General features: G+C 39.9%; 1 protein-coding gene across 3 annotated transcripts in view; it reads left to right on the plus strand.

Moving 5' to 3' along the window:
* The window catches only part of Phf8 (PHD finger protein 8), a 90979-nt gene that overhangs the window by 49424 nt on the left and 25489 nt on the right, over nt 1–16066 (plus strand). For 2 of the 3 annotated variants that reach the window (XM_090326599.1, XM_090326602.1), the window contains 4 exons: nt 682–773; nt 3494–3583; nt 5615–5917; nt 6637–6740. In XM_090326599.1, the coding sequence (XP_090182725.1) occupies nt 682–773; nt 3494–3583; nt 5615–5917; nt 6637–6740 (589 nt within the window). The remainder of the gene's footprint in view (nt 1–681; nt 774–3493; nt 3584–5614; nt 5918–6636; nt 6741–16066) is intronic. The other variant, XM_090326600.1, reaches the window with a different exon arrangement.

A 16066-nucleotide genomic window follows, 5' to 3' on the forward strand; every position in this document is an offset into this window, starting at 1 on the left:
GGTATAAAGACTAAATAATATAATGTAAACCAGGTCGTTTATTGTAGTGGCTTCCTTGTGTGTGTATGAGTACATGTATGTGCATACGTGTGTATGTGTGCCAGTACTGGGGCTTGAACACAGGGCATGAGCACTGTCCCTGAGCTCTTTATTTATTTATTTTTTTTACTTAATGGTAGTACTCTGTCACTTGAGCCACGACTTCTTTCCTTTTGGGTGGTTAATTGGAGATAAGGCTTTCATGAACTTTCTTAGCTGGGCTGTATTTGAACCATGATCTTCAGATCTCAGCCTCCTGAGTAGCTAGGATTATAGGCATGAGCCACTAGTGCTTAGCTTTTTCTTTTTTAAATCTCATGGCTAGCATTCTGATATTTGAACCACAGCTCCACTGTGGCTTTTTGGTGGTAAATTGTAGATAAGAGTCTCACAGTCCCCCCCCCCAGGCTGGGTTGGAACCATGATTCCCAGATCTCAGCCTCTTAAGCAGCTAGGATTACAGATGTGAGCCACCAGCACACAGCTCGTGGCAGTTTCTTAGTCACTACTACTAAAATAACTGAGAATCTAGAGTTGTGCTCAAAGCCCTGAACACTTTTTCTGTTTGCCTGACAAAGGTTACAAGTGCTTCATTTCCTCTATTTCTTCATTGACACTCTGCTTTCTTCTTTTCCTCTTTAGGCTTGCGTGAGAATAGGAGACACCCTGCTTCCTACCTGGTCCATGGTGGTAAAGCTCTGAATGTGGCCTTTAGAGCCTGGACAAAGAAAGAAGTAAATATGCTTATTTCTGAACCTCTGCAGAGTTCTGCCCTCCATTAGAACTGCCTGTTGTGGGCCGGGAGTTTGGCCTAGTGGTAGAGTGCTTGCCTAGCATGTACGAAGACCCGGGTTCAATTCCTTGGTACCACATACATAGAAAAAAGCTGGAAGTGGTGCTGAGGCTCAAGAGGTAGAGCTCTAGCCTTGAGAAAAGTCCAAGGACAGTGCTCAGACCCTGAGCTCAAGCCCAGGACTGGCAAAAAATAGAAAAACAAAAAAACTGCCTGTTGTAGATGCTTTGGAGAGAAGGAAGAGACCCAGAGGGGTTTAAGGCTCTGGTTTCTGTAGAAGACTGGCCTAAAAGTATTTGGACTATGCTTTTAAACCTTTCTTTCTGATTCTAAGAAGTAGTGCTCTTGAGAATTAGGAAAAATGTAGAAGAATATAAAAAAGAAAAAAAATCACTGTGAATTTTAACTGTTAGAGATTACTGCCATTACTGGATGCATTTTCTTCTGGCCCATTTTTTAAAAATGGAGCTGGGCACTAGTAGCCCACACCTGTAATCTTATCTACTCAGGAGCCTGATATCTGAGGATCTTGGCTTATAGCCAGCCTGGGCAGGAAAGTCTGTGAGACATACCTCCTCAAAAAAGGCCCCATGTAGTGCTGTGGCTCAAATGGTAGAAAGCTAGCCGTGAGCTAAAGAAGCTCAGGGACAGTGCCCAGGCCCTGAGTTCAAACCTGAGGTGTGGCACACAGAAAAAAACAGTGTCGAGGGCCGGGAGTTTGACCTAGTGGTAGAGTGCTTGCCTAGCAGTACACAAAGACCTGGGTTCAATTCCTCTGTACCACATACATAGAAAAAGCCAGAAATGGTGCTGTGGCTCAAGTGGTAGAGCTTTTCCATTGAGAAAGCCCAACAAGAGTATTCAGGCACTGAGTTCAAGCCTCAGGACTGGCAAAAAAAAAAAGAAAGACTCCCAATTTAACCTTTCAAAAAATGGTGTTGATGTGGGTGGTTGAATGTAATGCCTTTGCTTTCTAGATAACCACTCATCACTTGAACTATGACCTTAGCTCATATTTTGATTTTGTTATTTGGGGGATAGAGTTATTTTTTGACTAGACTGTCCTCTGACTATGATCACATACTTCATATAGCCTACATAACTGGGTTTGTAGGCATGTAATTCCATGCCCAGTCTTTTTGCTAAGAAGAGGTCTTGCTAACTTTTTGCCTGGAATGTCTTCCAATTGCAGTCTTCCCAGTGTCCATTTCCTAAGCAGAGAAGATTTCAGGTGTGAATCACCACATCTGGCACTTTACTCCTGTTCTTTACTCTTCTTTTTGTATGTAATCCTGGACAACTATGCATGCTAGACAACTATTTTATTACTGAGTTACACCTCAGCTCTCATGTACATTTCGAAAACATAATTCCTATTTCCCAATACAATTTATGTATTTGAATATATTGGCATATCTTTAATTTTCCTGTGTCAACAAGAAATGTTTAATAGTTACACGATATACTTTTGCAAGAATGTGCTATTTTTACTTAAGTACTTACTTATCTTTCCCTCCATAATATTTATTTGGAGGAATGTAGTTATAGAGAATATTACAATAAATATCATATCTTGATTATTCCTTCAAGATGGATTTTTGGAGGAGCATTTGATGGATTAAAATGTATGGGAAAAAATGTAGTTCTTGATGTGTACTGCTAAAATGGCCTTTTAGAATTGTACCTGTTTCCATTTATCCAAATGGATACTAAGTTATAAAAGACAATAAGAAATCACTCCATGTGCTAATTGGGAAAGATTCTAGAATTTCTCAAGTAACAGTGTAGAATGCTTTCTGTGTAAGCTACATTACATGTAAATAGGAAATAAGAATTACATTTGGGTTGGGTATGCTGGTACATGCCTGTAACCCCAGCTATTGAGGAGGCAGAGATTGGGAAGGGCATAGTTTGAGACCAACCCAGGCAAAAAGTTAAGTGAGACTCAATTTCAACAAACAAGCCCATAGTAATGATTCATAGCTACCATGGGAAGAGTCGTTGGAAAGATTGCAATTCTCATCGGTCTAGGCAAAAAGTACAAGACCCTATTGAAAAATAATCAAAAAGGTATTGGGGTTGTAGCTCGTAAAAATATAGCATGTCAGTTTAAAAACACAAGTAGCAGATACTTACCATAGTTGTTGTTGAGTTAACAGTAATTGTATAACTGTTCAGTCAGCAGTAAAGTTCTGTACTCACAAGTGGAGCAGCTGGCTTGTCCCAATTGAGCTCCCTGAAGTCCTTGACTTCATGAAGGATGCGGACAAAGCCCACAACTGAGTTCCTCACACGTTTCTTAATATACTGTCCTTTACAGGATATATGTTTTGTACATATTTTTTCCCTAAATATGTGGCTTGTGTAAAATAGCGGAGGTTTTTCAGTGATGAGTTTTTATCTCTGTTGTGTAGTTTAGCCTCTGGGCTCATGCTCTTTGTATCTTGATTTGCCTGATGAAAGATCACAAAGATTTTCTTCTTCTAAAACGTTTATAGTTTTCGGTTTTACGTTTATATCTGTGATCTGTGTGTGCATTTTAAGAAATGGATTGTTGGTGGGTTTTTTTCCTCATGACACCTGTGAAAAAGATGACCTTTTGTTTATCAGTTTGTCAAATTTAGTTGTGTGCTTCTATTTCTCATACTGCTTGTTTAACAGGCTCTGCCAGACCACGAGGATGAGATCCCGGACACAGTACGGACCGTACAGCTCATTAAAGATCTGGCTAGGGAGATCCGCCTGGTTGAAGTAAGAAGCATGGGAGGAGGGAAGGCATTTGGGAAGGGCATGAGACTTATGTGTCAGATGAGACCTTTTTAGTTAGAATACAGCTCAGAGCAAGGGTTGGGAAGACCCTAAGACCCTACCAAGTACCCTCCTCATTCCTTTAGTAATTAATTAAAATAATAATTACATCCTGTAAGTGTGTGCCATACATTGGACTAGGTTTTCAGGATACGTGAACGAATCCCCACTAAGAACTCAAAATTTTGTACAAAAAAAAAACTCTGAACAAAATTAACTTTTCAGGTCATAGTTTGATCATCTCTAAAAGAGACTAATGGTACCTTCTCAGTGTTGTTAAAAGACTAAAAAAAGTAATGGAGCTGGAGCATAAAGTATAATATTTGGCACGTAGTAGTTGGTCAATAAATTCTGATGGTGGTGGGGGGTAGTGACAGTAGTTGTAGTTGTTGTTATTATTTTAATTCAGTCTCTGCATTCTACAAAATGACAGTTCTCTCATACTGAAGATGATTACAAAGCCCTGTCTTAACAGGTGATACATATCACAAGGCAGTAAGGTGTAGTGGTAAAAGACTCAGAAACTTGTGCTCTGTGTCCTGCTCTTTGACCTGAAAGACTTTCAGAGCCTCAGTTTCCTCATCTTCAAAATGGGGGCCAACTTTACCAACATTTTAGACATTTGGTTAGCTATTAAGAGTTAATATGTGTAGAGCCCCTGGAACAGTGCCTGGCAGAGTAATTACTCAATAAATGTGAGATACCGTTAATAGACTATGTAGCAAAATGAGAAATCAGCGGGGGCTGGTAAAGTAGCAGAGGCACCAGAGGAGAATTAGACTTGAGAATGTTTAAACTTTTAAACTCAGGAGCTGTAAAGTTCTTTATTGCCCAGGATGTATATCCATGCTGAAGGATAATCAGGTAAACTACAAGATTGGCTTGTAGCCTTACTTCATGAAGTATGTTTCACTGTCTACACCATAGCTCATAGTGTTACCTCCTACTTCGTTTTCCTTTATTCCAACTGTTAAGATCCTTCAAAATTTAGTTTATGGCCTTTCTTTTTCCTGCTCTTTTCAGTCTTATACACCCAGACCTTTGGGCTGATTGGAAGAGAACTTAGAACATATCTGGTCCATTGGCTTTCATATGTTTTAAAGCTATGGCATTCATTTCAAATAAGATAGTGTACTGAAGCCTAACATATAAAACAAATCAAAGCCAATCTACTTTGAACAGGATGAAGGTGGAAGGCCCGGGGTTCCACTTGTTCCTCTTGTCTGCCTTCCCATCTGCCTTTAATTCCCTAGGCTTTGTCCAAACAGCTGCACTGAACATCTTTGAAAACTACCTTTCCAGTCTAGAGCTTTAATTTTACATTTGAGAAAACAAACTCCAGAGTGGTCTGATAGCTTTCCTGAGGTAGCTAGTAGCAACATTAGTACTGAAACCTCTCACTTAAATCCTGTAGTCAGAATTTGAACTGTACAGTCTAGTACTTATTTTCTGTTTTATGTCAGATAGTCTTGGGAGTCTTTTCTCTCCAGTTTTTTCCCCTTGATGCTGGGGCTTGAACTCAGGGCCCAGATACTATCCTTGAGATTTTTTGCTCAAAGCTAGCACTCTACCACTTGAGCCACAGCCCCACTTCTGGCTTTTTTTTTTAGTGATTAATTGAAGATAAGAGTCTCATAGATTTTCCTGCCCAGGCTGGCTTTGAACTGTGATCTCAGCCTCCTGAGTAGTTATGATTACAGGTATGAACCACCAATGTCGTCTTTTCTCTCCAGTTTGACAGCAATATCTTCCTTTGCTCGTCTTCTCCTTACTTGTCAATGGCTGGGTAAAGAAAAGCCATCCAGTAAATTCTTGATGACTCACTGTGAATAGACTGGAGTGTACATTTGTGGAGCATCTATATAAGCTACTTCCATGGCAGTAATGCCACTTCTGGGAACAGACCTCTGCTCTTAGCATAGAGGGAACGCTTGAGTTAAGCTCTAACCCCCTCGTGTACTACCATTCTTATAGGATATCTTCCAACAGAACGTTGGGAAGACGAGCAATATCTTTGGGCTGCAGAGGATCTTCCCAGCTGGCTCCCTTCCCTTAACCAGGCCAGCCCATTCCACATCAGTATCCATGTCCAGGCTGTCACTGCCTTCCAAAGGTGGTTCAAAGAAGAAAGGCCTGAAGCCCAAGGAAATCTTCAAGAAGGCAGAGCGAAAGGGCAAGGAGAGTTCAGCCTTGGGGCCTGCTGGCCATTTGAGCTATAATCTCATGGACCCATACAGTCATCAGTCACTGAAGACAGGCTCTTCCCAGAAAGCAAAGGTGGGTGCTGGCCCATGAGTTCAGCCCAATCTTTTTGGGTCCCTTGGAAGAGCAAAGTTTCAAGAGGACAGGCTATCCTGTCCTGTTCCCACCTCCCTTTGGGCCCCTGGTATTTGGCTACCAGTCCCACTCATTTAACAGGCATTTATTGAGACCTTTTCTATGCTGGGCACTGATAGGTGCTGTGAACGTAACTCAAGAGGCTGATAGGCTAGTGAGAAAAATAGGAATAACAGCAAAAGAATGCAACCAAAGTGTTGTGGGTACCACAATCAAGAGGATGTGTGGGACCCTGAAACACAGGCGGATTGATTCTAAGTAGGGGAAATGGTCAGGAGCTTTTCTGAATACATGACACTTGAGCTGACTTTTGACATGTTTGGATAGGAAGGAGGCTTGAACACTTAGAGTCTTGAACAGGTCCTTAAAAAAAGCCACCCCCACCACCAAGTCTCTACCTTGATTCTGGTCCCTTCCATGGGCATATAATGATGATGCCTCTCTTTTTCTTAGAGAACATGATTCATAAGATTTATAGGTTTCCCCTGAGGCAGCCATATGTTCTCAACCTCCAACTCCTCTGATCATTGTGGGTAGAAATTATAAGTGAAGTATGATCAGGGCTTCTGACAGTTTTGCAGTAAAACGACAGGGAATTGGCCCTCTTGATTCACCTGGGAGTCCCAGACTGGTGACAAATGAGCCTCCTTCTTCCACAGTTGAATATCAGCGGTGCCGGCTTGAATGATTCAGATGATGACTCACCAGACATCGACGTTGAAGGGACTGAAAACCCACTGTCTCTGCTGATGGCTAATGGCAGGTGAGGTAGAAAGATGAAGCACAGTGATAACAGGGACTGTCAGTGGCAGTGTGCTACTAAAACTGGGCATGGAACTGGGAGTTAGGTGTGGGATATGGTTGGATGAGGTGCTGTACTTAAGACAATACCCAAATAGTATTAGCTTTCATTGCTGAATTAGAATTACGGTAGCTTGTGAAAAAGAGGTCTTGAATTTGGCATTGGTAAGAAAGATCTTGTACAGCCAGGAACATAGCCTAATGGTAGAGTGCTCACCTAGCATGCATGAAACCCTGGATTCGTTTCCTTGGTACCACATACTCAGAACAAAGCCAGAAGTGGTGCTGTGGCTCAAGTGGCAAAGCACTAGCCTTGAGCAAAAAGTGTCCAAGGACAGTGTCTAGGCCCTGAGTTCAAGCCCCAGGACTGGCAAAAAAAATCTTGTATAACTTCCAGAATTTAAGCACATCAGTGAGGCACAACCATTGGAAGAAAAACAGTAATATAGTACACTGATTAGGAACAGTTTTTTGTATAACTTTTAACTTGGGATTTATTGCTTGGGAATTTAGTTTACATAAATCCTTGTACAGACATGTAAGGAGAAATGTCCAGTGCTTATTGCATCATTGTAACAGTAAGTCACTGAAACTATCCATGTTTTTATCACTAGAGGTTAAATTATGGTACATCTTTAGAATTCAGTAGTATCTAGCTGTTAAATAGAATGGAACAGTTTAATAGCTGTTGATACCGAAGGATAGCTGAGATATGTATGATTTTTTTCTTTAAGATGATGTTTTGTTACATTATCTAGGCTGATCTTGAACTCCTGAACTCAAGATGCCCCTATTTCAGCCTTCTGCCTAGTTGGCACTACACGTATAGACCACTATGCTTGGCTTCAAAGACAGATTCTTTATTTCCCCTTGTGTTAGTATTTTTAATAGTGTGTATGTTAAATCATAACAAAAAGACAAGGATAACAATATGCAGTCCCTAAAATAGATTTTTTTGTATTTCACAGTTCTAGAAATTGAACCCACTATCTTACACATGATAGACAAGCACCTATCATTGAAATACATTGATCAATGATCAGTCTACCCTTGATCTATACTGATATACATATATGCATGTATATATAATACAAAAATATACAATGTGTATAGATATTTATACAATATGTATCGATATACATACTTGTGTGTACTTTATTTTTATTTGCATCTTACTCTTAATAGGTAAATGCCCTATTTCTTTGGCCATACTGCTAGCTGTTTTTTGTTTTAGATATTTTACCTTAGATTTTGTGTTGTTTTACCTCAGGTGACTGTCCTACAGATGCTCAGAATTTCAATTTTATGCTACCATGCTGGTGTGGTGGTTGACATGTGATTATGTTAACATTTTTATTTGGACTGCCCCTGAAACTATGACTGTGATTACATGCAGACACAACCAGCTCAGGCTAGATTCTTTTTGTGGGATATTGGTATTGCACAGGGATTTAAAATGCCTTGAAGCTGGTAGGAAGACATACTTCCTCTGAGCATTTTTATTTTGTATTGGCTATTTCGAAATAGTCTTATTTCCTATTAGTGCACACCTGGACTACAGTCCGCCTATTTCAGGCTTACCCTCTTGTAGCTAGGACAGATGCACACCACCATAACTAGCTATCTTAAGTGGGGGGGGGTCTTATGATCGTTTTGCACAAGTTGGTGTCAAACCACATCCTTTCTATTGCAATCTCCCAAGTAGGATTTCAGTTGTGAGTCAACAACATTTGCAACCAAGATACGTTTTCTTTCCCGTGTTAGGCCTGGGAATTGTTCCTGAGATTTTTTTTCCCCTTCAGGACTAGTGCTCTATCACTTGAGCCAGAGCTCCACTTTGGCATTTTTTGGTAGTTAATTGAAGATAAGTCTCACAGGCTTTTCAGCCCAGGCTGGCTTTGAACTGTGATACTAGGTTTCAGCCTTCTGTAGCTAGGATTAACAGCACCAGGTTCCAAGATATATTCTTTTTTTCCTCCAGTCCTGGGGCTTGAACTTGGGGCCTGAGGTACTGTTCTTGGGATTTCTCAAGGCAAGCACTTTACCCTTCAGCCACAATACCACTTCCAGCTCTTTCTGTATATGTGGCACTAAGGAATCAAACCTGGGACTTGGTGCATGCTAGGTGAGCCCTCTATCACCAAGCCACGCTCCCAGACCCCAAGATACATCCTTAAGTGAAACAAAGAAGGTTACAAAGTAGTATAGAGAAATAATGCTATATTTATCTTTTCAAAAGGAACATTTACATACATATGCATAAATATAGAAGAGCAGTATATAGACTTTATTTCTGTTTTTAATTTTTAGACGTATAAACTTCAATTTACAACATTAAAAAAATTTTAAACTATGAAAATGCACACAGTAAAAAAATATTGTTTTTATCCCTTCCCTGTTATCCACATGAAAACAAACTTCATTGACTTTTTCTAGAAATATTTATGTGCATTCAAGCAAGTAAGTATATTGCCATTTTATACTATTTACACAAAATTATAACAGCAACTATCTCTGGAAGTAGGATAAAGGAAGGTGATAGAAAAGTCACTTTAGTAGCATTTGAATTTTGTATAATGAGCATATTTGTTACTTAAAATAATTTATTTGTGTGGTGAGGCTTGAACTCAGGGCCTGGACATTGTCAATGAACTTCTGTGCTCAAGGCTAGTGGTCTCTCACTTGAGCCACAGCTGCACTTCTAGCTTTTAAAAATATTTTATTATTTAGGTAGAGGGATTATTATTTATAAGTCAAGTAATGAGTATATATATTATTTGGAAATTGTCATCCCTTCCTTCAGTTTTCCCCAGTTTCTACCTCAACTTCCAGCTTCTGCTTTTTTTGGTGGTTAATGAGAGATAAGAATCTCATGGGGGCTGGGAGTGTAGCCTAGTGGTATAGAGTGCTTGCCTAGCATGCATGAAGCCCTGGATTCAATTCCTGGGAATCACATGCACAGAAAATGCCAAGAGTGGAATTGTGGCTCAAGTGGCACAGCTCTAGCCTTGAACGAAAAGTGTTCAAGGACAGTACCCAGGCCCTGAGTTCAAGCCCCAGGACTGGCAAAAAATAAGAATCTCATAGACTTTCCTGCCTCTGCTGGCTTTGAAACGTTATCCTCAGATCTCACTCTCCTGAGTAGCTAGGATTACAGGCGTGAGCCACTGGTAGGCAACACTATGAAGTTCTTATGGCATACACATTGTATATGCTTAATAAATGATAGCCTTTATAAATCTTTGGTAAAGATGGAGATTAAAGGGTGATGGTTTTAAGCTAAGTAGGTCAACAGTTAACGGTGAAATATCTGGGACATAGGCTGAAAAAGGCAGTAAGGGTTATCATCTGTACACTCAAAATGCTGCACAGCAGCCATCAAAACCCAAGTATAAGAATACCTTAATAACTTCTTAGTAGGAAAATGTTTTCTTCTGATCACAAGGGTGAGTATAGTAGGTCCATCTGACTGGGCCTGGGCGCTTTCCCTGAGCTCTTCAGCTCAAGGTTACTGCCCTACTACTTGAGCCACTGTGCCACTTCTGGTTTTCTGGTCGTTAATTGGAGATAAGAGACTCACAGACTTTAGTGCCCGGGCTGGCTTTGAACCACAGTCTTCAGATTTCAGCCTCCTGAGTAGCTAGAATTACAAGTGTGAGCCACCGCACCGTGCTGGGCATACTAGAAGCTTAACTGTTTTGTATTGTTTAGCATGTGAACTAGGATTAAAGCTCACTTTTGAATTATTTTTAAATTGTATATATATTTTTGATATATAATATTTGTGCATATTTATCAAATAATGTAAAGTTTGGTTCATAATGTACTGGATAGTAACCAAGTCATTATTTTTTATAGTTTGTGCATTCAAGTTCTTCATGTAATGCATTATTGTTAATTGCCCAGAAACACCAGAATTTATTCTTTCTGTATTTGCTGATTGAACGCTGCCCTTTCCCCCTCCTTTTCTATTCTCATTCTGATAACCACTATACCATTCTCACTCAACTTCTATGAAATCAACTTTTTAAGATTTTACTTGTGTGATCTCTTTTAGATCTCCAATTTACATGTCATAAAATTAATAAATCTACAAAATTTTTGCATCTATTATTACAGACCAATTTTAGACCACATCTGTTACATTCATTTATTTTATACTCATTTACATCCTAGCTTCAAGCAATCACTAGCCTACTTTTTTATTTTTTATTGTGATTAATAGAAGGGTTACATTATATTCACCAGATAGAAGGTGCCTAACTTCACAAACATTGATACCCTTTCTTATGACATGGTCCCCATTTCCCTCCCACCTTCCCCTCACTTATCTTGATTTCCCCCTTTCCCTTTCTAATTTCAATTAATCAATTAAGCACATATAAAATATATCAGATAACAAGATGAAATATTGTAATAATATGAGATAACAAAGGGATGGCAAAAGAGATGAGAGATAACATTAAGAACAACAGTCACTCATTATATGGCTTTTGTTTCCTTCTCCTGGAGGTCCTTAAATTTAGGGTCATACTATTTGGCCTAATGTCTCTAGATTTTGTTCTATTGTAAATCTCTGCTAGGAGAGCCCAAGGTTTCTACTGATTATGACAAATGAGGGAGACTATTGGGCCTATGTTCCTTTGAGTCTGACTAGACTACTTTTTATTCATTTATTATTTTTGTTACATGTTTCATTTTATGGATATGCGGCTTTTGTCATTTATTATTAGGCCAAACTCCCAGCTACTCCCTCTGTTTTATTGATTATGTATATTACACTACACTTGAGCTACACACCCTATATCTAGTCTTTTTTTTAAATGATGATTATAGCTCTAAGCCACTCTCATTACACAAATACTCTACATTAAAAAAATAATGTACGGACTGGGAGTTTGGCCTCGTGATAGAATGCTGCCTAGCATGCATGAAGACCCAGGTTCCATTCCTCAGTTCCACATACATAGAAAAAATGGGAAGGGGTGTTGTGGTTCAAGTGGTGGAGATCTAGCCTTGAGAAAGTCCAAGGACATTGCTCAGGCCATGAATTCAAGCCCCAGGAATGGTAAAAAAAAATGTAGTTTGGGCCCAGGAATTTGGCCTAGTGTCAGAGTGCCTGCCTAGCAAGCACAAAGACCTGGGTTCGATTCCTTGGTACCACATACATAGAAAAGACCAGAAGTGGTGGTGTGGCTCAAGTGGTAGATCTCTAGCCTTGTGAGAGCCCAAGGACAGCACTTAGGCCCTGAGTTCAAGCCCCAGGATTGGCAAAAAAGTATTTTCTTTTTTTTTTCTTTTTTTTTATTGTAATTAGTAAAAGGGTTACATGATATTTGCCAGATAGAAGGTGCATTAATTCACATACATTGATACCCTTTCACATGTCTTGGTACCCATTTCCCTCCCCCCCCACACCCCCCACCCGTCTTGGTTTTCCCCCCTTCCCTATCAAATTTCAAATATCCAAATACAAGTAAATTCAATATATCAGATAACAAAGTGAGATACTATACCAATATGAGATAACCAAGGGACAGCAAAGGAGATGAGAGACAACATAGTACATTAAGTACAACAATCATTCATTATATGGCAAAAAAGTATTTTAAAGTTTATTTTCTTCCCCATGGCTGGGAGAAGAACTTATTAACCAACACTTAGGCTAGCACTCTACCAACTCCAAATCTGTAATTTGTTGGATTGTTTCTACTTTGGAGCTCTACTGAATAATGATACTCTTAGCATCTATATTCAGTTTTGGGTTTTTTTGTTTTTGTCCATCATGGGGCTTGAACTCTGGGCCTGGGTGTCATTGCTTAGCTCTTTAGCACTAGGCTAATCCTCTACCACATGAGCCACAGTGTCATTTCCAATTTTCTGGTGGTTACTTGAAAATAAGAGTTTCAAGAACTTTTTGTCTTTTTGTGTCTGTGCCTAAGCTAGCTTTGAACCATGGTCCTCATATATCAGCCTCCTGAGTAGCTAGGATTACAGGTGAGCCACCAGCACCCGGCTAAGTATTCAGGTTTTTTATGTGGACTTTAGTATTTTGCTCTCACATTGAGTAAACTTATTAGGGCTATGTGTAGCTTTTTAAGAAATTAGTAAACATTTCAGTTGCTACCATTTTATATTTCTTCATACAGTCATGAGTTTCTCGATATACTTGGCTAACACTTGTATCTTTTTTATATTTTTGCCAGTCCTAGGGGTTGAAATTGGGCTGGGTGCTGTCCCAGACATTCTTTTTCTTTTTCTTTTTTATTTCTTTGCCAGTCCTGGCACTTGAACTCAGGGCCTGGGCACTGTCCTTGGACACTTTTTGCTCAGGGCCACTGCTCTGCCACTTGAGCCACAGCGTCACTTCTGGTTTTTTGGTGATTAATTGGAGTAAGAATCTCAGGGACTTTCCTGCCTGGGCTGGCTTTGAACCTCCATCCTCAGATCTCATCCTCCTGAGTAGCTAGGATTACGGGTGAAGCACTGTACCCATCGACATTGACATTCTTCTTCTTAAGTCTCACACTTAGTAGTTTGTTAGAGATAAGACCTTCCTGCCCAGGCTCACTTTTATTTGTGATCCTCAGATCTAAGCCTCCTGTATGGCTAGATGTAAGCCACCAATGCCTGGCTATGTTCTTGTTTTATTTTCTGATTATATTCATTCAAATGGGCATAAAGCAATATCTCTTGTTTGTTTCTTTTTGATTAAAATTTGGAAATTCTTGTAGTGTTAGGGATTAAACCAAGAGCCTCATGCATGCTAATGCTAAGCAAAGAATTCTACTACTGAGCTATACTCTAGCCTCTTAGATTGTGTGTGTGTGTGTGTGTGTGTGTGTGTGTGTGTGTGTGTGTGTGTATGTATGTGTGAGTGTGTGTTTACACACATGCTTGCACATGTACTGGAAACTTGTACTCAGGGCCTTGTGCTCAGATTGCTTGCCCATTGCTGGTACTCTACCACTCAAGCCATACCTCCAGTCTGGCTTTTTGCTGGCTGTTTAGAAATATAGTCTCAATCTTCTGACTAGGAATCAAGGCCTCATCTTCTAATCAGGATTATAGGCATAAGCCACTAGCATCCCACTTCAAATTCGTGTCTATTTAAGATGTGCAATGTGATTTTTACTTTGATATCTCTCTATTTTAGGAAATGATATCTATTTCATATATTTCATATAGTTGCTATTTTGTGAAGTAAGGATGATTTGACCTACTCTCTTAGGAAACTTCAAATATGCACATTAGATCTCTAGAATTGACAAGTCCCACATAACTGAAACATTGTACCATTTGACTCTACTAGCTTCACTTCATCCTTGAAAACCACCATTATACCCTTTGAGTCTATGAATTTGTCTTTTTTTTTATTCCACATATAAGTGAGATCATGCAGTATTTTTCTTTCTCTGTGTGGCTTATATCACTTGACCTCCAGGTTTATTCATGTTGTCAGAAATGGCAAGATTTTGTTGTTGTTGTTGTGTTTTGTGGAAATAGTTCATGTAACCCAGGCTGGCCTTGGTCTAACAGAAGACCTCTTTCTTGCCTCAGCTTCCTGAGTGCTGAGGTTAAAGGATTGGGCCACTATGGCTAGATCAGCATAATTTTCATTGCATTTCTCTAATGATTCATACTTATGTCAACATCATTTTATATGATGATGGCCATTTGCATATTTTTTTTGAGAAATCGGATCGTTTGCTTTTTTTGTGTGTCTCAGTCCTGAGACTTGAACTCAGGGCTGTAGCAATGTCTCTTAGCTTTTTTATTCAAGACTAGTTCTCTACCATTTGAGCCACAGCTCCACTTCTGAGTTTTTGGTGGTTAATTGGAAATAAGAGTCTCATGGACTGCCTGGCTTCAAACCACTATCCTCAGATCTCAGTCTCCTGAGCAGCAAGGATAACAGGCGTGAGCCACCTTTTCCTGGAAGTCTTTCACCTTTCTTATACATTAGCTCTTTTTTTGTCAGTTCTGGGCTTGAACTCAGGACCTGAGCACTACCCTTGGGCTTTCTCAAATTTAGAGCTCTATTACTTGAGCCACAGCACCACTTCTGGCTTTTTTATGTATGTGGTACAAGGATATAAACCCGGGGTCTTCATGCAAGCATTCTATCACTAGGCCGAACTCCTGGCCCCTTACATTGGCTCTTCTTGTAGCTAAATGCAAAGAGTCATTTGAATATTCTGAGTATAAATGATAAATAATGTGAAAGCTTTCCCTTCCTCTCTTACCCTTTCCCTTTTTTTCTTTTTTTCATTTTCTTTCTGTTTCTAAAATATACTGGCCTTAAATGTCAGGTTCTCTTGCTTCAGTTTCCTGCTGAGATTACAGGTATATGCCACCATTCCTGGATTTTCTTCATGGTTTCTTTTTTTTTGCCAGTCCTGGTCTTGAGCTCAGGGCTTGAGCACTGTCCTTGGACTTTCTCAAGGCTAGCACTCTACCACTTGAGCCTCAGCACCACTTGCGGCATTTTCTATGTATGTGGTACTGAGGAATCAAACCCAGGTCTTCGTGCATGCTAGGAAAGTACTCTACCACTAGGCAAAACTCCCGGCCCTCATAGTTTCTTTTGAAGCACTGAAGTTACCTAATCCCAGGCCAGAGAGGAATTATCTTTTGTTTCCCTCTAGCAGTATTCTAGTTCTAGTCTTTATTCTTATACTTATTATGCATTTTGAATTAATTTTATGTATGATATGAGGTTGAGTTCCCCATTCACTTCCCTCCCTCCCTCCCTCTCTTTCTCCTCCTTCCCTCCCTCTCTCCCTCCCTCCCTCCCTTCCTTCCTTTTTTGTCAGTCATTGGACTTGAACACTGGGCCCAGTTGCTGTCCCTGAGCTCTTCAGCTCAAGGCTACCACCTTTCCCCTGGACCTACAGCACCACTTCCAGTTTTCTAGTGGTTAATTGGAGATGAGTCTCATGCACTTTAGTGCTGGGTTGCCTTTGAACCTCGATCCTCAGATCTCAGCTTCCTGAGTAGCTAGGTTTTCAGGATGTGCCACCACTCCCGGATTCACATTCATTTCTTTCCATTTGGATTGCTAGTTGTCTGTGAATCATTTGTTGGTCTTTAATAATTTACTTCAGACTCACAGTTGTGTTCCATCAACATCACATTAGAAAAATTTTATTGTTAGAAAGGGGTTGTACTAGGGGCTACTATTGCATAAGTCAGGTAATGACTTATTTTGGACAATATCATCCCTTTCCTTTCATTTCCTCTAGTTTTCCCCTCTCATCCATGCCCACAAGTTACATAGGTCATTTT

Source organism: Megascapheus bottae, chromosome X, assembly GCF_031878675.1.
Source record: "Megascapheus bottae isolate mThoBot1 chromosome X, mThoBot2.hap1, whole genome shotgun sequence".
In the NCBI taxonomy this organism is placed as follows: domain Eukaryota; kingdom Metazoa; phylum Chordata; class Mammalia; order Rodentia; family Geomyidae; genus Megascapheus; species Megascapheus bottae.